Raw genomic sequence first — 25562 nt, 5'->3', positions numbered from 1 at the left:
CCTTTCCTCTCAAGTCCTTGAACATGTTGTTGCCTCCCAAATCCGTGCCCTGCTTTCCCGGAACTCTATGTTTGAATTCCTTCAATTTGGTTTCCGCCCCTGCCACAGTACCGAAACGGCTCTCATCAAAGTCGCAAATGACGGTGACAAAGGTAAACTATCCCTCCTCGTCCTTCTCGATCTATCTGCAGCCTTTGACACAATTGACCACTCCATCCTCCTCCAACGCCTCTCCACAATCGTCCAGCTGGGTGGGACTGCACTCACCTGGTTCCATTCTTATCTAATCATAGCCAGAAAATCACCTGCAACGGCTTCTCTTCCCGCTCCCGCATCGTTATCTCTGGTGTCCCCCAAGGATCTATCCTTGGCCCCCTCCTATTTCTCATTGACATGTTGCCGCTCAGCGACATTATCCGGAAACACAGCGTCAGCGTCAGTTTCCACATGTACGCTGACGACACCCAGCTCTACCTCACCACCACTTCTCTCGAGCCCTCCACGCTCACTAAATTGTCAAGACTGCTTGTCCGGCATCCAGTACTGGATGAACAGAAATTTTCTCCAATTAAATATTGGGAAAACTGAAGCCATTGCCTTTGGTCCCCGCCATAAACCAACACCATCCCTCTCCCTTGCATCTGTCTGAGGCTGAACCAGACAGCTCGCAAACTAGGAGTCATATTTGACTTGGAAATGAGCTCCCGGCCACATATTTGCGGCATAACTAAGACCGCCTATTTCCACCTCCGTAACATTGCCCGTCTCCGCTCCTGCCTCAGCTCATCTGCTGCTGTAACCCTAATCCATGCCTTTGTTACCTCTAGACTTGACTATTCCAACGCACTCCTGGCTGGCCTCCCACATTCTACCCTCTGTAAACTTGAGGTCATCCAAAACTCGGCTGACCGTGTCCTAACTCACACCGAGTCCCGCTCACCCATCACCCCGTGCTTGCTGTCCTACATTGGCTTCCGGTTAAGCAATGCCTCGATTTTAAAATTCTCATCCTTGTTTACAAATCCCCCCATGGCCTCGCCCCTCCCTATCTCTGTAATCTCCAGCCCCACAACCCCCTGAGATGTCTGCGCTCCTCAAATTCTGTCCTCTTGAGCATCCCTGATTATAATCGCTCCACCATTGCTTATTTCTTACGTGGCTCGGTGTCAAATTTACTTGTTTTGTCTTATAACACTGCTGTGAAGTGCCTTACTCCATTTTACTACGTTAAAGGCGCTATATAAATATAAATTGTTGTTAAATGATCATGAGTCCCAATGGTGGAAGCTGTGCACCGTAAATTTTGAATTTGAAATCTATTAACGATTTTTAAAAATCCGATTGTCATCTCACATTTTGCACTTCAGGAAGGATATATTGGCTCTAGAGCAGGTGCACCACAGATTCACCAGAATGATACTAGGGCTAGAAGTGTTAAATTATGAGAACTAGGCTTGTATTCCCTGGAGATTTAGGAGTGATCTAATTGAGATGTTTAAGATGATTAAAGAAGTTGATTGGGTAGATAGAGAGATACTATTTCCTCTAGTAGAGGAGTCCAGAACAAGAAACATATAAGATACTGAGGGGGCTTGACAGGCTAGATGCTGAGAGGATGTTTCCCCTCGTGGGGGAATCTAGAACTAGGGGGCATAGTTTCAGAATAAGGGGTCGCCTAATTACAACAGAAATGAGGAAGGTTTTTTTCTCCGAGGGTCATGGATCTGTGGAGTTCTCTGCCCCAGGGAGCTGTGGAGGCTGGGTCATTGAATATATTTAAGGTGGCAATCGACAGATTTTTGAAAGATAAGGGAGTAAAGGGTTATGGGGAGCGGGCAGGGAAGTGGAATTGAGTCCATGATCTTATTGAATGGCGGAGCAGGCTCGAGGGGCCGAATGGCCTACTCCTGCTCCTATTTCTTATGTTCTAAGAGGGCATAACCTTAAAATTAGAGCTAGGCAGTTCAGGGGTGATGTCAGGAAGCACTTCAGCACTTAGAGCAGTGGTTATCTGGAACTCTCTTCAAAACAGCTGTTGAAGCTGGGGGTCAGTTGAAAATTTTAATACTGAGATTGATAGATTTTTGTTAGGCAAAGGTATTAAGGGTTACGGAACCAAGGCGGATTACCGAACTAAGATACAGATCAGCCACAATCTAATTCGAGGGACTGAATGGTCTCCTCCTGTTCCTGTGGGCCCAAGTTTCAGGAACGGCGCAGCCCCGACCTGGACGCCCGTTTTTCGCGCCAGAAAGTGCGCCTAAAAAATACTTACCGATTCTCCGGCTCCCTGCAGGTCCTCTGGAGCTGGGCGTGGCGCAGCAAGAGCTGTAAGGGGCGGAACCAGGTCCCTGTGCTGAAAACAGTGGCGGGACCTCTGCACAGACGCGCATGTGCAGTAGCTCCAGGCGCCCAAAACTGTGTGGGAGGGGCCCGAAGCACGCAGCCCCTAGCCCTGGCCGAATGGCCTCAGTGGGGCTGCATGGATCAGGCTGTACCTCCCTCGCCCAGCTCCTGCTTCCTCCCGACCCGACCCACCCCCCCCGGACCGGACGCGACTCGCGCTTCCCCCCACCCCGAGACCGGACCCGACCCTGGACTCAACCCCCCCACCCGACCCGACTCCCGCAGCCCCCCCCCCCAGACCGGACCCGAACCCCCCACCCGGACCCGACTCCCGCTCCCCGACCTGCTCCCCCCCCGCCCCGACTCGACTCATGCACCCACTCCCCCCACCCCTGCCCCCGGTCCCGACCCAACTCCCACTCCCCCCCAGACCCAACCCTTGCCCCGACCCCCGGCCACCAACCTTTAAATCCGGTGCTGGGAGTAGGCCCCGCCTGAAGTCTTGGGCCCGGCCGGGCCCGGCCCGTTCAGCCTCCCCTCCCTCCCCCCCTCCTCCCTTCTCTCCCTCCCTCCCTCCCTCCCTCCCTCCCTTCCTTCTCTCCCTCCCTCCCTCCCCCCCTCCCTTCCTTCTCTCCCTCCCTCCCTCCCCCCCTCCCTTCTCTCCCCCTCCCTCCCTTCTCTCCCCCTCCCTCCCTTCTCTCCCTCTCCCTCCCTTCTCTCCCCCTCCCTCCCTTCTCTCCTTTTCCCCCTCCCTCCCTCCCCCTCCATTACAGCAGTGACTACATTCCAAAAGGTACTTCTTTGGCTGTAAAGTGCTTTGGGACATTCTGAGGTTGATAAAGTCGCTACATAAATACACATCTTTCTTGCTTGTTTCTTAGATCCATTTCCACCTTATGCTATATATACAAATGCAGCTATGCGAAGGGTCGCTTCAGGATTGGATTCTGGAAAGGAATACCTGCCCGAGAGAGGATCCGTCACTTACCTGTGAGTTGTTTAATTCTTAATCATGTCTCATGCATCTTATGAAATATTCCATTCACTTGGTTCCATCTCTCCTATTTGATGCAAAATAAGTCTTTATATATATATATATTTTTTTAACTCATTAAAATTGTAAAATTCCACTTTCAACTTTTTGGCACCCTTCAGGTCGGTTTGGTTTGGTGGAGTCCGGCTGCACCACGCACATATTCCGTCAGCTTCTCGAGGGCGTGCGATTCATCCATTCCAAGGGTGTCATGCATAGAGACTTGAAGGTGAGTCTGTGTCACAGCGCTCGTTGCATTCCTTCACCAAACCGTACAAGGAAGAAAGAGGCCATTCTGCCCATCGTGCCTGTACCGGCTCTTTGAAAGAGCCATCCAGTTAGTCCCACTCCCTCCCTGCTCCCCATAGCTCTGTAATTTTTTCCTTTTCAAGTATTTATCCAATTCTCTTTTGAAAGTTACTATTGAATCTGCTTCCACCGCCCTTTCAGGTAGCGAGTTACACAACTCGCTACGTAAAATAAATTCTCATCTTCCCCTCTGGCTTTTTTGTCGATTATCTTAAATCTGCGTCCTCTGGTTACTACCCCTCCCGCCAGTTTCTCCTTATTTATTCCATTTATAAGATCAGCCATGATCTCATTGAATGGTGGAGCAGGCTCGAGGGGCCCTCGAGCCTACTCCTGCTCCTATTTCTTATGTTCTTAACACTTCTTATTAAATCTCCCCTTAACCTCCTCTGTTCGAAGGAGGACAATCCCAGCTTCTCTAGTCTAATCAGATGATGGAAGTGACCCTGTATTAAATTTCGCACAAATACTCTGTCCTTTCATTATGAATCCGGCAATCGCAAAGTAATACCATGGACCTTTTGTTCCTCAGTCAGTGTTTCTCGAGCTCCCCCCCCACCCCCCTGCTCTTATCGCGAAAAAAAGAACCACAGTCAAATAACAATGTTTTTTTAAAAAGAACATAGTGTTTAGTTTAAGCAGTGGCTGCTTTGGGAAAGTATATCAGGCTAGAATTTGCACTGCATCTCCGCCCGGATTCTCGGCGGCATTGGTCGATTTGGGCGAAAACCGGGTCAGCGAAAAATTCCATAAAGAGTTTCAGCGGCGGTTTCGAAATACCGCTGGGGAGCGGACTGCCGGCGTGCTCCGCCCAAGGACCGCCATCGCCCAAGTTTTGACTCAGCGGTGACCCGTAGGTCAGTCGGAAAAAAAACCCCACGAGAAGCAGCAGGAGCTGGGCGGTAGGTAAGTAGATAATAGATATTTAATAATTATTTTAACATTCTTTTAGAGCGATTAAGGTGAAAAGGGTCCTGAGAATGTTTTCTGATGTCTTATTTTATGTTTTTTTGGAAAAAATATTTTTTGTACTTTCCCCCTCCGAGGCCCAACCCACAGCCTCAGTATGAATTTTAGTAATAACCGCCCATTTTGTTGAAGAACCGCCCAATCAGCCCAAGGTTCCATTTTCCGCCGAAGGTCCATTTTTTTTTCACCGGGCAGAATTTTTTCCTTTTTTTGTGGAATTTTTTGCCGGTGGTAATTTTAAAATCTTAGCGGTATTTTGGGTGGCAATCCAGCGCTGGCAGATTTTTGGGAAATTCTAGCCCTTAGATTTAGTTCACAAGATTTTGAAACCTAGTCAAAAGCAAGGAGGGAGGAAAGGACACGACGGCACCGTGCTCAGTTAGCTCTCAGGTTTTTGATGGGAGCAAAGTGGCAAAAATTCCGCACGTAATATTTCAGTGAGAAGACGAGCCTGTCAAATGATTGACAGGCCAGGTGTGTCTACATATGAACATAAGAAATAGGAGCAGGAGTAGACCATTTGGCCCCTCGAGCCTGCTCCGCCATTTAATAAGATCATGGCTGATCTGATCATGGACTCAGCTCCACTTCCCTGCCTGCTCCCCATAATCCTTTACTCCCTTATCGCTCAAAAATCCGTCCGTCTCCGCCTTAAATTTATTCAATGACCCAACCTCCACAGCTCTCTAGGGCAGAGAATTCCACAGATTTACAACCCTCTAAGAGAAGAAATTCCTCCTCATCTCAGTTTTAAATGGGCGGCTCCTTATTCTGAAACTATGCCCCCTAGTTCTAGATTCCCCCTTGAGTGGAAATATCCTCACTGCATCCACCTTGTTGGACCCCCTCATTATCTTATATGTCTCAATAAGATCACCTCTCATTCTTCTTAACGCCAATGAGTATAGATAGGCCCAACCTGCTCAACCTTTCTTCATAAGTAAACCTCTTAATCTCAGGAATCAACCAAGTGAACCTTCTCTGAACAGTCTCCAATGCAAGTATATCCCTCCTGTACGCAGTACTCTCGGTGTGGCCTCACCAATACCCTGTACAGTTGTAGCAGGACTTCTCTTCTTTTATACTCCATCCCCCTTGCAATAAAGGCCAACATCCCATTTGCCTTTCTGATTACTTGCTGTACCTGCGTACTAACATTTTGTGTTTCATGCACAAGGACCCCCAGGTCCCTCTTTACTGCAGCATTTTGTAAATTTTCTCCATTTAAATAATAATTTGCTTTTTTATTTTTTCTGCCAAAGTGAATAACCATACTTTCCCACTCCATCTGCCAAATTTTTGCCCACTCACTTAGCCTGTCTATATCCCTTTGCAGATTTTTTGTGTCCTCTTCACAACTTGCTTTCCCAACCCATCGTTGTATCATCAGCAAACTTAGCTACTTTACACTTGGTCCCTTCATCCAAATCATTAATATAGATTGTAAATAGTTGAGGCCCCAGCACTGATCCCTGTGGCATCCTACTAATTACTGTTTGCCAACCGGAAAATGACCCATTTATCCTGACACTCTGTTTTCTGTTAGTTAGCCAATCTTCTATCCATGCTAATATATTTTCCCCAACCCTGTGAACTTTCATCTTGTGCAGTAACCTTTTATGTGGCACCGTATCGAATGCCTTCTGGAAATCCAAATACACCACATCCACTGGTTCCCCCTTATCCACCCTGCTCGTTACAATCTCAAAGAACTCCAGCAAATTTGTCAAACATGATTTCCCTTTCATAAAACCATGCTTGATTGAATCATGCTTTTCCAAATGTCCTGCTACTGCTTCCTTAAAAATGGCCTCCAGCATTTTCCCAATGACAGATGTTAGGCTAACTGGTCTATAGTTTCCTGCTTTCTGTCTGCCTCTTTTTTAAAATAGGGGTGTTACATTTGCTGTTTTCCAATCCACTGGGACCGCCCCAGAATCCAGGGAATTTTGGTAGATTACAACCAATGCATCCACTCTCTCTGCAGCCACTTCTTTTAAGATCCTAGGATGTAAGCCATCAGGTCCAGGAGACTTGTCCGCCTTTTGTCCCATTATTTTACCGAGTACTTTTTTTTTAGTGATTGTTTTAAGTTCCTCCCTCCCTTGATTATCCATTATTGGGATGTTTTTAGTGTCTTCTACCGTGAAGACCGACACAAAATATTTGTTCAAAGTTTCTGCCATTTCCCTGTTTCTCATTATTAATTCCCCAGTCTCACCCTCTAAGGGACCAACATTTACAGTAGCCACTCTCTTATAAGAACATAAGAATTAGGAACAGGAGTAGGCCATCTAGCCCCTCGAGCCTGCTCCGCCATTCAACAAGATCATGGCTGATCTGGCCGTGGACTCAGCTCCACTTACCCGCCCGCTCCCCATAACCCTTAATGGTTAAAAATCTATCTATCTGTGATTTGAATACGTTCAATGAGCTAGCCTCAACTGCTTCCTTGGGCAGAGAATTCCACAGATTCACAACCCTCTGGGAGAAGAAATTCCTTCTTAACTCGGTTTTAAATTGGCTCCCCCATATTTTGAGGCTGTGCCCCCTAGTTCTAGTCTCCCCGACCAGTGGAAACAACCTCTCTGCCTCTATCTTGTCTATCTCTTTCATTATTTTAAATGTTTCTATAAGATTACCCCTCATCCTTCTGAACTCCAACGAGTAAAGACCCAGTCTACTCAATCTATCATCATAAGGTAACCCCCTCATCTCCGGAAACAGCCTAGTGAATCGTCTCTGTACCCCCTCCAAAGCTAGTATATCCTTCCTTAAGTAAGGTGACCAAAATATTTCCCTGTTCTCCATTATTAATTCCCTAGTCTCATCCTCCCAGGGGACCAACATTTACAGTAGCCACTCTTTTCCTTTTTATGTACCTATAGAAACTCTTACTACTTGTTTTTATATTTCTTGCTAGTTTACTTTCATAATCTATCTTCCCTCTTTTTTTTAAGTCTTTCTTTGCTGGTTTTTAAAAGTTTCCCAATCCTCTGGCCTCCCACTAATCTTGGCCGCTTTGTATGCCATTGTTTTCAATTTGATACCCTCCCTTATTTCCTTAGTTAGCCACGGATGGTTATCCCTTCTCTTACAGTCTTTCTTTCTCATTGGAATATATTTTTATTGAGAGTTATGAAATATCTCCTTAAATGTCTGCCACTGCTGTAATCTATTTTCCCGGTCCACTTTAGTCAACTCTGCCCTCATATCTTTATTTAAGCTTAGGACACTGGTTTGAGATCCAACTTTCTTACCCTCCAATTGAATTTGAAATTCAACCATGTTATGGTCACTCATTCCTAGAGGATCCTTTACTACGAGATCATTTATTAATCCTGTCTCATTACACAGTACCAGATCTAAGATAGCCTGCTCCCTGGTTGGTTCCGCAACGTACTGTTCAAGGAAACTATCCCGGATACACTCTATGAACTCTTCCTCAAGGCTACCTTGAGTTGTAAACAGAGGGATATTTTCAAAACTCTTTTTATTTTCTGATGTCTAATCAATTGAGAGAGTTAAAGCAGTGGCCACCAAGTGACGTTGGAAGTTACTCAGGCTTCTGCAACGTTACCTGTCGGTGAATCTACAATAAATAAACGGCAGTCGGTGAAGTCAGAGGTGCATGAGGAGCAGACTGTTGTCCAGCTCCCCTTGACCCTCCCGCTCTGGCTGCTCTTTGGGCTTGGCCGCGATCTCTGCCAGCCTGTCGGCGTAGTCCTGGCAGCCGTACACGAACTGCCAGACCAGGGTGGGCAGGACATGCTTGAGGTGTTGGCCGCGCCGGTGGCCGTAGACCTTCCTGATCGCCACCCGGCAGAGGTCGCGGAGCGCCGGAGGCTCCCGGCTCAGGGCCAGCAGGAAGTCGCGGTGCCAACGGAACTCGGGGGCTAGCAGGCCGCAAGGCAGCTGCCCCCCGGCGCCAGCGATGCGGGCCGGGCAGGAGAGGCTGAGCAGCTTGGCCAGCAGACGGCCGCACCGCAGGTTGGGCCGGCGCTCCAGGAAGAGGGAGAGGGCCGACTCGCCCCGCTCGGTCCGCAGGCCTAGGTCGGCGTCGTGCTCCAGCAGCAGCTCGACGATCTCCTCCCTTCCCCCAAAGCAGGCCTCGTGGACGGCCGTTCTGCCCCGCCGGTCCCGGGCGTCCACAGCGGCTCCGGCCCCCAGCAGTGCCCGCACGCAGCACAGGCCGGCCCCCAGCCGCTGCCCGCCCTTGCCCGAGGCCGCGCAGACGGCCAGCTGCAGTGGGGTGCTGCCGCTGCCCGCCACTCGGCAGTCCACCCGCGCCCCCCGGCCCAGCAGCTCCTCCGTCATGCGGCGGTCCAGCACCCCGCTGGCCATGTGCAGCGGGGTCATGCCGTGCTGGTCGCGGGCCTCCAGGTCGGCGCCGTGCCGCGCCAGGATGGCCACGGCCGGCCAGGCCCCGTGCCGCACAGCCAGGTGAAGCGCCGTGTCCTGCCCCTCACCCTCGATGGCCGCGTTGACCTGCACTCCGTGCTGGCACAGCAGCTGGAGGCAGGACTCGGCCCGGCTCTGCATGGCCGCCATGGCTTTCTCAAACTTGGTCTTGGGTACAATCCAGTCCCGGACTATGTTGGGCCAGTGCACGATGATCAGATGCAGTGCTGTCCGGCCTCTGGCATCCCTACGGCAAAGAAAGAGAAAGAACATTCATCAGAATTTGAAAAAAGGACTTGCAATTTTCTACTGCCTTTGACAACCTTAGGACATCCCAAAGCACGTTACAGCTAATGGAGTATTTTTTTCACTATAGGCAACGGGGTAGCCAATTTGCGCACGGCAAGATATCGCATACTTCTTTGTGAGACCTTTTACTCCCACCCGAGAAGGCAGACAGACCTCAGTTTAACATCTCATCCGAAAGACGGCACCTCCGACAGTGCAGCACTCACTCAGTGCTGCCCCTCCGACAGTGCAGTGCTTCCTCAGTACTGCCCTCCGACAGTGCAGTGCTTCCTCAGTACTACCCCTCCGACAGTGCAGTGCTTCCTCAGTACTGCCCCTCCGACAGTGCAGTGCTCCCTCAGTATCGTCCCTCCGACAGTGCGTGCTGGAGAGCGATGGCTGTGAATAGGGCGACTGGATTGGACGTCACCAAGGTCTAGCAGGAGTGGTGAGGTTGGGGCCCAGGAGAAGCATGAGTTCAGGGCCAAGAAGAGCCAGCGGCAGCATGGGCCCAGCCCACACTGCGATATGTGTGCGCACTGGGCCCGTGCAACAGAGCTGGTCTCCAGTCGTCCTGGTTAATCCTTCCCACTGGACCAAGACCTAGCTCTGTCAAGCCCGTGTAGTGGCTGGTGTGCAACGGCCACCACACATTAAAAAAATCCACGCACAAGCATCTTCCACCCTTCAATATGTAGTTCGTGATCTGGAATATTAGGTCTTTCATTGAAACACCTGTGAACTCGTCCCTTTTTGGTGTGGAAGCAAGTCATCCTCGATATGAGGGAGCGCCTATGATGATGATGCTCCCTCAGTACTGCCCCTCCGACAGTGCGGCGCTCCCTCAGTACTGCCCCTCCGTGTGCTCAATTCTCTGGAGTGGGATTTGAACCCACGACCTTCTGACTCAAAAAGTGACAGTGCTGCTACACACAGAGCCACAGCTGACACTTAGTTATTGTTACAAATTATTGCCCAGGAACTGACATTTTAAAAACTGCACAATGACTGTACTCAGGCTCCCAATCGCATTGCTTGCACAAGGTGCATGGGATTTGTGGAGAGATGTTATATCAAATCATCTGCCCTACTCTTAAGTAAAAGTACTCCAGTCCAGTACTGAGGGATCCCACAACATTATTTCGAAGAAGAGCAGGGGAGTTATCCCTCAATCAAAATCTATAAAAACAGATTATCTGGGTCATTATCACATTGCTGTTTGTGGGAGCTTGCAGTGTGCAAATTGGCTGCCGCGTTTCCTACATTACAACAGTGACTACACTTCAAAAAAAGTGCCTTATTGGCTGTAGAGCGCTTTGGGATGTCCTGAGGTTATGAAAGGTGCTATATAAATGCAAATTATTTATTTTACCACCATGGCACCTTAATTATTCAGAATAAATATAGAGCGTCAATTCTGGTCCGCCCAGGCCTCTTGTCCCGTCCCATTTAGAGAGGCCTCATGCACACTGCTCGAGAAGCACCGGAACAGATTAGAGCGTATAACTTGCAACAGTAAGTTAGTTACCTTGCCTCTATATCAGCCTTGTGTTGAAGTAAGCATTGTAAACTCTTTGCCTTTCTGTATGTTGCAGCCAAGTGGATTGGAAGGACGGCCAACTCCTTCGGATGATAGAAATGGATTACAAGTATTAGACTAATAACACGCATTTGAAAAGCATTGTCTTACACGGTGCTCGCTGACCTATATTGGCTCCCGGTCAAGCAACGCCTTGATTTAAAAATTCTCATCCTTGTTTTCAAATCCCTCCATGGCCTTGCCTCTCCCTATCTCTGTAATCTCTTCCTATTGGCTAGTCCTGTGCTGTTTGGAGGGAGCAGCCTGGGGCGGCCCGGCCCAGAAATCGGTGCGGTCCCGGCCTGCAAGACCATCAGCAGGCCAGGGTCATTGGAGGGAGCAGCGTGTGGCGGTAAACCACTGCAGGGAGCAGCGCGTGCTGCTGCAGGAGGGCGACGGCTGCGAAGCCAGGTCACTGGTTGCAGTGCGGGCAGGCACAGCAGGAGGGGCAAAGGAGCGGCAAGAGTCCATAGAGGGAAGTGACCGGGGCCCAGGAGAGGCGTGAATCTGGGGCCCAGAAGAGCCGAGGGCCCAGGGGCAGCACGGGCCAGCCCACACTGCGATATGTGTGCGCGCTAGGTCTGTGCAGCAGAGCAGGTCTTCAGTCGCCTTGGTTAACCCTTGCCACTGGACCAAGACCTAGCTCTGTCAAGCCCGTGTGGTGGCTGGTGTGCAACGGCCACCCCACGTTAAAAAAATCCACGCACAGGCATCTTCCATCCTTCAACATGTAGTTCAGGCCCTGGAATATTAGGTCCTTCATTGAAACACCTCTGAACTCATCCCTTTTTGGCATGGAAGCAAGTCATCCTCGCTTCGAGGGACTGCCTTTGAATCTCCTTCAGCCTCACAACCCCCACCGTCCCCCCCCCAACTCCCGCCCCCCCACCGGAGATGTCTGCGCTCCTCTAATTCTGCCCTCTTGAGCAGCCCTGATTATAATCACTCTACCATTGGTGGCCGTGCCTTCAGCTACCTTGGCCCTAAGCTCTGGAACTGCCTCTCTACCTCTCTACCTCTCTACCTCTCTACCTCTCTACCTCTCTACCTCTCTACCTCTCTACCTCTCTACCTCTCTACCTCTCTACCTCTCTACCTCTCTACCTCTCTCCTCCTTTAAGACGCTCCTTAAAACCTGCCACTCTGACCAAGCTTTTGGTCATCTACCCTAACATCTCCTTATGTGGCTCGGTGTCAAATTTTCTTTTTGGTAACGCTCCTGTGAAGCGCCTTGGGAAGTTTTACTATGTTAAAGGCGCTATATAAATGTAAGTTGTTGTGTTAAAATAATTGAGTTTTCTTAAAATTGATCAGTTTGGATTCTGTTTCACTGAAAATGCCTTAATATCTCCGCTCGTTCATTTTTGCGGCCTCTTCTCTCCTGAAGTCATTGACACGTGCTGGAGTACAGCCCTGGAGTACGGTTTCGTCAATCCTGTGACGAGATCCAGACAGTGACTATCATTTCAGGTGGTTATTCGGCTGTGGGAGGGAAACCAGCACTGAGCCCAGTTCTAGCTTCACCAACTTTCTGTACACCTGAACGTTCCAGCAGGAGTCACTATTGGAAATGGGAACCGCAGCTGACTCTTTGTTTCTAATCCTCTTTCCTTCCCCCTCTCTCGCCTTTTACATAAGAACATAAGAATTAGGAGCAGGCGGTCGGCCATTCGGCCCCTCGAGCCTGCTCCGCCATTCAGTGAGATCATGACTGATCTTCTACCTCAACTCCACTTTCCTGCACTATCCACATATCCCTTGACTCCTTTAATATCCAAAAATCTATCGATCTCTGTCTTGAATATACTCAACGACTGAGCCTCCACAGCCCTCTGAGAATTCAAAAGATGCACCACCCTCTGAGTGAAGAAATTTCTCCTCATCTCAGTCCTAAATGGCCGACCCCTTATTCTGAGACTGTGACCCCTGGTTCTAGACTCCCCAGCCAGAGGAAACATCCTCCCTGCATCTACCCTGTCAAGCTCTGTAAGAATTTTGTATGTTTCAATGAGATCACCTCTCATTCTTCTAAATCCTAGAGAATCTCAATCTCTCCTCATAGGACAATCCCCCCACCCCAGGAATCAGTCTGGTGAACCTTCGTTGCACTCCCTCAATGGCAAGTATATCCTTTCTTGGGTAAGGAGACCAAAATTGTACACAATACTCCAGGTGCGGTCTCACCAGGGCCCTACATAATTGCAGTAAGATGTCTTCACTCTTACAGTATAACACCTCATAATATCACTTCAGGGTAAGTAAGCTAATCTGACAGTATTCTCTATTTAAAGGAACTTCGAGCCTAATCAACAGGTTTTCCTGCTGGGTAGCTCATGTAAAAGGACAAACTGAAGGCATTGTCTCACTGATTATTTATGGTCATCAAATTGATGTGAACGACTGGACAAATACTGGACTTTTGTCCATCTGACGAGTCAAGCTTAGACCAATGGAATGTGTTTTATGTAAATTAGATGGCTAATAGCCCTGGGAAAGAAAACTCGACATCACGGACATCATCTCCAACGTATTTGAGAGACAATGTACGGAGATTCGGTCAGTAATGCCGTATATTGGTGCCCAGGATATTTACAGATGTAAAAGTAAACATTAGAAAGCCCCAGGATCTTTCCTTTGTGGTTAACTTCTTAACATCATCCGGCATTGACCATAGTCTCCCCTGTGTCACAGGTAAGAGAATTGATGATGCCCAACCAGTCTTGAACTATTCTTGTGCTCAAAGCCTTGGCTCGATCATATTCAAAAGGAGTGAATTATAAATGGGATGAATTTATGGATCCCAGGTCGGAATGGTTAACTTGGGGAAAGTGGGGTGTTTAAATCTCGACTCGAGTGTCCTGGCAATGATGGATCTACTCCTCTTCACTGCTTTCCTCCCTCATCCTCTGCAATGAGCAACTTATCCTCAGTGATTTCAACCTCCATCTCAATTTATCATGCTTTCTCTCCTCTGAGCTCACTACCCTCCTTTCCTCCCTTAATCTCTCCCTCTGTGTGAACTCCCCAACCCATATTCACGGCTACCCCCTTGACTTTGCCATATCTCATGACCTCGCTACTCCCATCGTGTCAATTGCAGATATGGCCATCTCTAACCACTTCCTCGTATCGCTCTCCATCCGCATCCCCCTTCTCCCCTTTCCCCCCCACCTCCAAACTCTACTTCTTTGTGTCTGCCCCTGGAAACAACTCTCTCCCGACTCTCTTACAACTGCACTTTCGAAATCCCAACTGTCCAGCCTTTGTCCCTACATTCACCATGACATTTCTGCAGCCACCGATCTGCTCAATCACACCCTCACCACCACCTTTGATGCCCTAGTGCCTATTAAAACCATTAATCTCTCTCACCCTGGCCATTCCTCCTGGTACAGCCCTCATCTTTGCTCCCTCAAGTCCAAGGGGCGCAGACTTGAACGGGTGTGGTGGACAACTAATTTAGCCATTCACTACCAGATCTGGCTGGCCCACATAAAGCATTATAGGGTCCTACTCTTGTCTGCCAAAACTGCTCACTATTCCAGGATCATTCTGGATTGCAAAGATAACTACTATTCTCTACTGCTAAGTCTACTTAAACCCCTCTACCCTGTCTCCACTACACTTACCTCCAACAACAAGTGTGAGGAGCTTATGCACTTCTTTGCCTCTAAGATTGAGACCATTCAATCAGCTGCCTCTGCCACTTCCCTTCCTTCCCCTAGCCCACCGGGCCGAACTTCCTCTGAGGTTCCCACCTGCCCTAGCCCTGAACTTGCATCTTTCTTCAGTTTCTCTCCGATTTCCCCTCTTGATCTCTCCGAGCTCATCCTGTTCATGGGACCACTTCCTGCTCCCTTGACCATATTCCCACCAAACTGCTGACCACCCAACTTCCTTTTCTGGCTCCCATGTTAGCTGACATTAACAGTTCTCTCTCCTCAGGTACTGACCCCCTCTCCTTCAAATCTGCCGTCATCACCCCTCTCAAAAAAACCCTTGACCCCTCCTTCCTTGCAAACTACCTCCCCATCTCCTACCTCCCTTTCCTCTCCAAAGTCCTTGAACGTGTTGTCACCTCCCAAATCCGTGCCCATCTTTCCCGCAATTCCATACTTGAATCCCTCCAATCCAGGATCCAGCCCTGCCACAGTACCGAAACGGCTCTCAAAAAAGTCACAAAGGTCATCCTTTGTGACTGTGACAATCCTAAACTATCCCTCCTCGTCCTTCTGGACCTGTCTGCAGCCTTTAACACGGTTGACCACTCTATCCTTCTCCAACGCCTCTCCACCGTCGTCCAGCTGGGTGGGACTGCACTCGCCTGGTTCCATTCTTATCTAATCATAGCCAGAGAATCACCTGCAATGGTTCCCCTTCTCACCCCCGCATCGTTACCTCTGGTGTCTCCCAAGGATCTATCTTTGGCCCCCTCCTATTTCTCATCTCCATGTTACCCCTTGGCGACATCATCCGAAAACACGGAGTCAGTTTCCACATGTACGCTAACGACACCCAGCTCTACCTCTCCACCCCTCCACGGTCTCTAAATTGTCAGACTGCTTGACCGACATCTAGTACTGGATGAGCAGAAATTTTATCCAATTAAATATTGGGAAGACTGAAGTCATTGTCTTCGGTCCCCGCCACAAACTGCGTTCCCTAGCCACCGACTCCATCCCTCTCCCTAGCATCTGTCAGAGGCTGAACCAGACTGTTCGCAACCTTAGTGTCATATTTGACCCTGAAATGAGCTTCCGGCCATATATTCCCAGCATAGCTAAAACCGCCTATTTCCATCTCCAGTACCATTTCCCGTCTCCGCCCCTGCCTCAGCTCATCTACTGCTGAAACCCTCATCCATGCCTTTGTTACCTCTAGACTTGACTACTCCAACGCACTCCTGACTGGCCTCCCACATTCTACCCGACGTAAACTTGAGGTCATCCAAAACTCGGCCCGTGTCCTAACTCGCTCACCCATCACCCCTGTGCTCGCTGGCCTACTTTGGCTCCCGGTTAAGCAACTCCTTGATTACAAAATTCTCATTCCTATTTTCAAATCTCTCCATGGCCTCGCCCCTCCCTATCTCTGCAATCTTCTGCCCCACAACCACCCGAGATATCCGTGCTCCTCTAATTCTGGCCTCTTAATTCCCTGATTATAATCGCCGAACCATTGGTGGCTGTGCCTTCAGTTGCCTAGGCCCTAAACCGTGGAATTCCCTCCCGAAACTTCTCCACCTCTCTACCCTCCTTTAAGACACTCCTTAAAACTTACCTCTTTGACCAAAGTCATTTGCCCGAATTTCTTATGTGGCTTGGTGTAAATTTTTTGCCTTATAAAACTCCTGTGATATTTTACTACGTTAAAGGCGCTATATTTAAGGGGAGACTAGACAAGCAAATGAGGGAGAAGGGAATAGAGGGTTATGCGGATAGAATTAGTGGAGCATAAACGCCGGCATGAACTGGTTGGGCCGATTGGCCTGTTTCTGTGTCATATATCCGATGTAATCCTATGTAATTAAATTATTGTTGAAACTAGAGGCTCAGTCAGATAATATATTCCTCCTATTTTGTTTTGACTAATTGATCAAAAAAGGAGATTTGTTTGAGGTGTTTAAAATCATGAAGGGTTTTGAAAGAGTAAATAAAGAGAAACTGTTTCTAATGGCCGAAGGGTCGAGAACCAACGTTCCCACGAAGGGGATCGCCGGAGGTCCTGCGCAAGCTGTTCACAAGTTCAAAATCTGGAAGAGACGACTGGCAGCAAATTTAACAGGAACACGCACGAACGAAAAATTAGAAGGAACATTGTCGATAACCAGAGGGCATGGATTTAATGTGATTGGCAAAAGAACCAGAGGCTACATAAGAAATAGGAGCAGGAGTAGGCCATAAGGCCCCTCGAGCCTGCTCCGCCATTCAATAAGATCATGGCTGATCTGATCATGGACACAACTCCACTTCCCCGCCCGCTACCCATAACCTATTATCCCCTTATCATTCAAGAAACTGTCTATTCTGTCTTAAATTTATTCAATGTCCCAGCTTCCACAGCTCTCTGAGGTAGTGAATTCCACAGATTTACAACCCTCTGAGAGAAGAAATTTCTCCTCATCTCAGTTTTAAATGGGCGGCCCCTTATTCTAAGATTATGCCCTCTAGTTCTAGTCTCCCCCATCAGTGGAAACATCCTCTCTGTATCCACCTTGTCAAGCCCCCTCATAATCTTATACATTTCGATAAGGTCGCCATTTTTCTGAATTCCAATGAATAGAGGCCCAACCTACTCAACCTTTCCTCATAAGTCAACCCCTCATCTCCGGAATCAACCTAGTGAACTTTCTCTGAATTGCCTCCAAAGCAAGTATATCCTTTCGTAAATACGGAAACCAAAACTGCACGCAGTATTCCAGGTGTGGCCTCACCAATATCTTGTATAGCTGTAGCAAGACATGAGGAAAAAGGGTTTTTTACGCCATGCGTGGTGAGGATTTGGAATGCATGCCCTGATAGGGTGGTGGATACAGATTCAACAGTAGCTTTCAGAAGGAAATGAGATAAATACTTGGAGCAATAATTGCAGGGATATGGGTAAAGAGCAGGGGGGGGGGGGGCGTAACAAACTGGGATCGCTCTTCGAAAGAGCCGGTGCAGACTCGATGGGCCGAATGTCCTCCTCCTCTACTGTACTGTTCTATGGTCACCCTGCCTGTATTGACCAGCTGCAGAATTGTTTCTACCAACAAGGTTTTTTACGTGCAGAGGAATTGGAGAAAATCACGTGATTCTTTTAACACTTCAAGCTGTGTAACCCCCAGGTATACGCTGGATGCAAGTTCAAAAAGTAAGGAAGGCTAAACTATATACGTTGATCATGAACCTTTACAGATTTTATATAAAATCCCTGATACACTTAAGAAAGTGTAAAAGGAATATCTTGAATTCATTGCTGGATTTACCTGAGTTTGAAGTTTGGGGAACAAGACACAGTTTTTCCAGATAGTTATGGGATCATTGATTGGATGGACCTTCAGCAAGTTTGTGATATTCTCTCGGTCTCCTTTCATAATAGCATCGTGAAGCTTGGCATGGCGATCGTTAAACTCAGCGCGGCATTCGCACATTTTTAATTAGTGTTCTTTGGCAGGGGTTTTCTTCAAAGTGACTTCAGGATCAGAACAGTCTCAGCTCATGCGGTCTCCATGGAACTGATTTGTGGAAACGGATGGGTGTGGCCGCTTACAGGTGGCCGGATCGAGACCCCTGCAGACTCCCGTCTTGCTTTGATGTGCCGGGCGACGTTTCCTGTTGGGAGGCAGCAGTTGCACATGCTCGATTTTGATTCGTTTCGGGTTGTGATGGTAGCAGATTGTGACATCACAATCTCCGCGTTCCGTTCAGAATTCGGACCGCGACGTCACAATCTTGAGTTGTGTTTGGGATTAGAACAGAAGAAATAGGAGCAGGAATCGGCCATTTGGCCCCTCGAGCCTGCTCCGCCATTTAATAAGATCACGTCTGATCTGCTCATGGACTTGGCTCCACTTCCCCGCCCGCTCCTCATAATCCTCAACTCCTTTATCGTTCAAAAATCTGTCCATCTCCACTTTAAATATATAAGAACATAAGAAGTAAGAGCAGTAGTAGGCCATACGCCCCCTCGAGCCTGCTCCACCATTTAATACGATCTTGGCTTATCCGATCATGGACTCAGCTCCACTTTCATGCCCGCTCCCCATAATCCCTTATCGGTTAACAAACTGTCTATCTCTGTCCTAAATTTATTCAATGACCCAGCTTCCACAGTTCTCTGAGACAGTAAATTCCACAGATTTACAATCCTCTGAGAAAAGAAATTTCTCCTCATCTCAGTTTTAAATGGGTGGCCCCTTATTCTAAGATTATACCCTCGAGTTCTAGTCTCCTCCATCAGTGGAAACATTCTCTCTGCATCCACCTCGTCAAGCCCCCTCATAATCTTATACGTTTCGATAAGATCGCTTCTCATTCTTCTGAATTCCAGTGAGAAGAGGCCCAACCTACTCAACCTTTCCTCATAAGTCAGCCCCCTCATCTCCGGAATCAACCGAGTGAACCTTCTCTGATTGGCCTCCAAAGCAAGTATATCCTTTCGTAAATATGGAAACCAAAACTGCACGCAGTATTCCACGTGTAGCCTCACCAATACCCTGTGTAGCTGTAGCAAGACTTCCCTGCTTTTATACTCCATCCCCTTTGCAATAAAAGCCAAAATTTCATTGGCCTTCCTGATCACTTGCTTGGTTGATTTGTTGAGATTCATGGTTGAGATGTGGCATAAATAAATAAGCTACTGTGCTCTTTTAAAGCCCAGAAACATTTTTCTCCATGGCCCTGACCACCATGTTTGCATCGGGGATTTCGGACTGGCCTGCAGTGACATCATCGTCGAGGCTTCGGACCCGTGGCCAGCAACAACCAAAGTAACTGGTGAGTATCGGAGATCACCGACATGTTTACTGCAGTGACAAATGATCTCTTTCCCCTGTGTACGGAGCATAAATCATAACGCAAGAGATAGAGTCTTGTACCATGCAGACGGACATTTACAGCACTAACTTTCCGATGTAGACTGCTGTTGCAATTTAATTAAACTAAGTTTTAAAACTGTGGATTTTATTTTAACGTATCAGGTAATTTGTCTCATTTCAAACAGACTTGTATTTCTATAGCACCTTTCATGGCCTCAGGATGTCCCAAATCGCTTTACAGCCAAAGTAGTACTTTTGAAGTGTAGTCACTGTTGTGATGTAGGAAACGTGCCAGCCAATTTGTGCAGAGCAAGCTCCCACAAGCTACAATGAAACAATCTTTTTTAGTGACGTTGTTTGAAGGATAAGTATGGGTCAGGACACTGAGGAGAACTCTGCTCTTCTCCAAATAGCTCCAATCTTTTATGTCCACCTGAGAGGGCAGATGTTTAACATTTCATTTGAAAGTCAGCACCTCTGACAGTGCAGCACTTGCTTAGTGCTGCACTGGAGCGTCAACCAAGATTTTGTACTCGAGTCTCTGGACTGGGTTTGAGCACTGGGATCAGCCATTCCTTTCTCCGTTTTGATCAGAAACACCATAAACATCTTCCCTTTATTTATATAAGTGCCTTCTCACATCCTCAAACCAGTAAATTATCTTTTGAAGGGCAGTCACATTTGTTATGAGGGCAGACACAACAGCTAATTTGTGCACAGCAAGATCCCACAAATACCAAATGAATGAATGACCAGACAATCTGTTTTTACATTAGAACATAAGAAATAGGAGCAAGAGTAGGACATTTGTCCCCTCGAGCCTGCTCTGCCATTCAATAAGATCATGACTGATCTGATCATGGACTCAACTCCACTTCCCTGCCCGCTCCCCATAACCCTTGACTCCCTTATCATTCAAAAATCTGTCTATCTCCGCCTTAAATATATTCAATGACCCAGCCTCCACAGCTCTCTGGGGCAGAGAATTCCATAGATTTACAACCCTAATTTCTCCTCATCTCAGTTTTAAATGGACAGCCCCTTATTCTAAGACTATGTCCCCTAGTTTTAGTTTCCCGAGTGGAAATTTCCTCTCTGCATCCACCTTGTCGAGCCGTCTCATTATCTTATACGTTTCAATAAGATCACCTCTCATTCTTCTGAACTTCAATGAGTATGGGCCCAGCCTACTCAACCTATCTTCATAAGTCAACCCCCTCATCTCCAGAATCAACTTAGTGAACCTTCTCTGAACAGCCTCCAATGCAAGTATATCCTTCCTTAAATACGGAGACCAAAACTGTACGCAGTACTCTAGGTGTGGCCTCACCAATGCCTTGTACCGTTGTAGCAAGACTTCTCTGCTTTTATACTCTATCCCCCTTGCAATAAAGGCCAACATTACATTTGCCTTCCTGATTACTTGCTGTACCTGCATACTAACTTTTTGTGTTCCATGCACAATGACCCCCAGGTCTCTCTGTATTGCAGCACTTTGCAATTTTTCTCCATTTAAATTATAATTTGCTTTTCTATTATTTCTGCCAAAGTGGATAACCTCACATTTTCACACATTATACTCCATCTGCCAAATTTTTGCTCACTCACTTAGCCTGTCTATATCCCTTTACAGATTTTTTGTGTCCTCCTCACAATTTGCTTTCCCATCCATCTTTGTATCATCAGCAAACTTGGCTACATTACACTCGGTCTCTTCATCCAAGTCATTAATATAGATTGTAAATAGTTGAGGACCCAGCACCGATCCCTGCGACACCCCACTAGTTACTGTTTGCGAACCGGAAAATGACCCATTTATCCCGACTCTCTGTTTTCTGTTAATTAGCCAATCCTCTATCCATGCTAGTATATTACCCCCAACCCTGTAAGCTTTTATCTTTTGCAGCAGCTTATGTGGCGGTTTATCCAATGCCTTCTGGAAATCCAAATACACATCCACTGGTTCCTCCTTATCCACCCTGCTCGTTACATCCTCAAAGAACTCCAGCAAATTTGTCAAACATGATTTCTCTTTCATAAAACCATGCTGATTCTGCTTGATTGAATCAGGCTTTTCAAAATGTCCTGCTACTACTCCTTTAATAATGGACTCCAGTATTTTCCCAATGACAGATGTTAGACTAATCGGTCTATAGTTTCCTGCTTTTTGTCTGCCTCCTTTTTTAAATAGGGGCGTTACATTTGCAGTTTTCCAATCCACTTGGACCGCCCTAGAATTCAGGGAATTTTGGTAGATTACAACCAATGCACCCATTATCTCTGCAGCCACTTCTCTTGAGACCCTAGGATGTAAGCCATCAGGTCCAGGGGATTTGTCCACCTTTAGTCCCATTATTTTATTTTAGTACTACTTCATTAGTGATAGTGATTGTATTAAGTTTCCCCCTACCTATAGCCCCTTGATTATCCACTATTGGGATGTTTTTAGTATCTTCTACCGTGAAGACCGATACAAAATATTTGTTCAATGTCTCTGCCATTTCCCTGTTCTCCATTATTAATTCCCCAGTCATCCTCCAGGGAAGCAACATTTACTTTAGCCACTCTTTTCCTTTTTATGTACCTGTAGAAACTCTTACTATCTGTTTTTATATTTCGTGCTGATTTACTTTCAGAATTTATCTTCCCTCTCAATCATTTTAGTCGTTCTCTGCTGGCTTTTAAAAATTTCCCAATTCTCTGGCCTCCCACTAGTCTTGGCCACATTGTATGCCTTTGTTTTCAATTTGATACCCTTCCTTATTTCCTTAGTTAGCCACGGATGGTTATCCCTTCTCTTACAGCCTTTCCTTCTCATTGGGATATATTTTTGTTACGAATTATGAAATATCTCCTTAAATGTCTGCCACTGCTCATCAACCGTCCTACACTTTAATCTATTTTCCCAGTCCACTTTAGCCAACTCTGCCCTCATACCTTTGTAGTCTCCTTTATTTAAGCTTAATACCCTAGTTTGAGAACCAACTTTCTCACCCTCCAACTGAATTTGAAATTCAACCATATTATGGTCACTCATTCCTGGAGGATATTTTACTACGAGATCATTTATTAATCCTGTCTCATTACACAGTACCAGATCTAAGATAGCCTGCTCCTTGGTTGACTCCGCAACGTACTGTTCAAGGAAACTATCCCAGATACACTAACTCCTCAAGACTACCCTGGCCAATTTGCTTTGTCCAATTAATATGAAGATTAAAATCACCCATGATTATTGCCGTTCCTTTATTACAAGCCTCCATTATTTCTTGATTTATATTCCGTCCAACAGTGGTGATTGAGGGAGGAACTCTATCCAGGACACCAGGAGAATGATAGAATCTTACAGCCTGGTTGGAGGCCATTCGGCCTACCCTGTCCATGCCAGCTCTTTGAAACAACTATCCAATTAATTCCACTCTCCCCCTGCTCTTTCCACATAGATCTTTAAATTTTTTTTTCAAGTATTTATCCAATTCCCTTTTGAAATTTACTATTGAATCTGCTTCCACCGCCCTTTCAGGCAGTGCCTTACTCGTCAAATGGTTCCTGAGATCTAGGCAGGCAGGGCCTCACTTTAAAATATCTGAACGATGGCACCTCAGTACTGCAGCACTCCCTCAGTACTGCACTGAAATGTCAGCCTAGATTATGTGCTCAAATCCATAGGGGGGCTTGAACCCACATTCCTCTGACTGAGAGGGGACAGTGCTATCACCTTAATTACCCATGAAGGAAGAGAAAAAAGGTCACCTGTCTCAGGAAAAGCAACTTATATTTTGAAATATAATTTTCTGTTCATGTCATCGGGCTCCTCACTGCCCTTCGGGTAGGGTGTGAATAAAATCCATCCGAGAGTTAACCTGGGCTTCCACTGTGCATTTTTTTTTATTAGCTAGATCAAGAACTCTATTTGGCAATGAAACCATATCTGAAAAATGGAGAGGAAACATAGAAACATAGAAAATAGGAGCAGTAGTAGGCCATTCCGCCCTTCGAACCTGCACTGCCATTCGATATGGTCATGACTGATCCTCTATCTCAACACCATATTCCCACTTTTAAAGGAAAATAGAGGGGAAGCAGAGAGGAGACGGGTGTGTTTAGTAACTTGTCCACAGTGTGTGAAGATAACTTATGTGATGAGGACTGTGATAAATTAATCTGATTTATCTGAAGAGATCTCTTCTTGTACTCTTGCTGAGGACATATTGACCTTTCCTGTTTACTGTTCCCTGCCAGATTCAAAGCACACCTCAGGAGTGGGAACTTGTCTGTATGCTTCCCCTGAACAATTGCAAGGCTCTCACTATGATTTTAAGGTACACATATCTCTTAAAAATGCAATCCACCTGTTTATTTTCTATTCATATATTCTCCAGGCCAACTTGTTAATGCTTATATTTTTACAGCTGGAATACACAAGAACATAAGAAATAGAAGCAGGAGTAGGCCATCTGGCCCCTCGAGCCTGCTCCGCCATTCAATAAGATCATGACTGATCTATCTTGGCCTCAACTCCACTTCCCTGCCCGCTCCCCATAACCCTCGACTCCCTTATCGTTCAAAAATCTGTCTATCTCTACCTTAAATATATTCAATGACCCAGCCTCCACAGCTCTCTGGGGTAGAGAATTCCAAGGATTCACGACCCTCAGAGAAGAAATTCCTCCTCATCTGTTTTAAATGGGTGGCCCCTTATTCTGAAACTATGCCCCCTAGTTCTAGAATAGCAGAATGCAGGATTTAATTTGGGGTGATGGGATGTTTTATCAGACGCAATTTTAACATGGGGAAACTGATCAGATTGGGTGCAATGCTGGTTTTACACCCCGTCCAATTTTACTCTCTATTGAAGTCAATATTGGATAGGGTGTAAAACCAGCTTTCAACCCAATCCCTCGGGTTTCCCGCTAGGTTAGAATTAGGTTAAAATTACACCCAAGTGGAAATTGGGAACTCTTCATCCCCTGCACGCCCCCTCCCCCCCAAAAAAAAACTGTTGAATCTGGGGATCAATTGAAAATTTCAAAACTAACATTGATTGATTTTTTTTTTGTAAGGCAAGGGTTACGGAGCCAAGGCAGGTAAATGGAAATAAGATAAACATCAGCCGTGATCTAATTGAATGGCGGAACAGGGTCCAGGGTCTGAATGGCCTCCTCCTGTTCCTTATTAATTGAGGAACTGCATGGTTTCCTTTGTCAAATTAACTGGGACTGAATTATTATATTAAGTCTTTGTTTTAAATTGTATGAAGTGATCTGCCTTGGTGTTACCCACGGGATATCAAGTGTCGTCTTCCGTGAAATCGGGTTAGAGGGCATGGGATAATTGGAACAATGCAATCAGACATAATTCAATCCCCAAACAGTCTATCCTTATTTTTACATAAAACTTTGATTTTATATTATTTATAGCTAAATAATAAAAATTACAGGAACTTGAGTTGGTTGAGAAGTTGAGTTGGTTGGAGAGTAGGAGCTTTTCTGCAATACAGGCAGAGGAGCTGGGAGATGTAAAACTCAGACACAACAGCACCACCATTGGCTGAAGGGGGTAATTACAGTGTGACAAGTTTACATAGACATGTTCTATTATAAATGTGGACATAGGGATTTATAAAGGAATATTTGACAAAAGTGTAACAAAAACGTGATGACAGGAAGTAAGATTTTATGGACAGGAAACCAATGCAGACATTGTTTTATAAATTTTTTTTATAGCTATATATAAATTACTGCACAAAATAACCTACATGAATATAAGGCTGCTCTTGTAAAATTCAGAGAACATTTGAGTTACACAAAAAGTTAGTTTGCAGGTACAGCAAGGAATTAGGAAAGCAAATGGAATGTTGGTCTTTATTGCAAGGGGGATAGAGTATAAAAGTAGGGAAGTCCTACTACAACTGTGCAGGGTATTGGTGAGGCCACACCTGGAGTACTGCACACAGTTTTGGATTCCTTATTTAAGGAGGGATAAACTTGCATTGGAGGCAGTTCAGAGAAGGTTCACGAGGTTGATTCCTGAGATGAAGGGGATGTCACATGAAGAGAGGTTGAGCAGGCTGGACCTATACTCATTAGAGTTTAGAAGAATGAGAAGTGATCTTATTG

General features: G+C 46.6%; 2 protein-coding genes across 2 annotated transcripts in view; one reads left to right on the top strand and one right to left on the bottom strand.

Moving 5' to 3' along the window:
- Window positions 1–25562, top strand: part of eif2ak1 (eukaryotic translation initiation factor 2-alpha kinase 1) — a 58899-nt gene that overhangs the window by 29792 nt on the left and 3545 nt on the right. Inside the window, exons 10-13 of the mRNA XM_070900780.1 lie at window positions 3228–3336; window positions 3502–3608; window positions 19282–19402; window positions 23686–23765. Coding sequence (XP_070756881.1) covers window positions 3228–3336; window positions 3502–3608; window positions 19282–19402; window positions 23686–23765 — 417 coding nt within the window. The remainder of the gene's footprint in view (window positions 1–3227; window positions 3337–3501; window positions 3609–19281; window positions 19403–23685; window positions 23766–25562) is intronic.
- Window positions 8168–18068, bottom strand: LOC139281335 (ankyrin repeat domain-containing protein 61-like). The gene is made up of 3 exons (XM_070901495.1): window positions 17893–18068; window positions 10875–10969; window positions 8168–9305 (listed from the first exon to the last, which is right to left on the bottom strand). The coding sequence occupies exons 1-3, from the start codon at window positions 18055–18057 to the stop codon at window positions 8279–8281; spliced, it is 1287 nt and encodes a 428-aa protein (XP_070757596.1). The 5' UTR covers window positions 18058–18068; the 3' UTR covers window positions 8168–8278.

Source organism: Pristiophorus japonicus, chromosome 15 (genome assembly GCF_044704955.1).
Source record: "Pristiophorus japonicus isolate sPriJap1 chromosome 15, sPriJap1.hap1, whole genome shotgun sequence".
NCBI lineage: Eukaryota > Metazoa > Chordata > Chondrichthyes > Pristiophoridae > Pristiophorus > Pristiophorus japonicus.
Note: the sequence above shows the minus strand (reverse complement) of the source record. Positions and strands in the feature narration are given on the sequence as shown.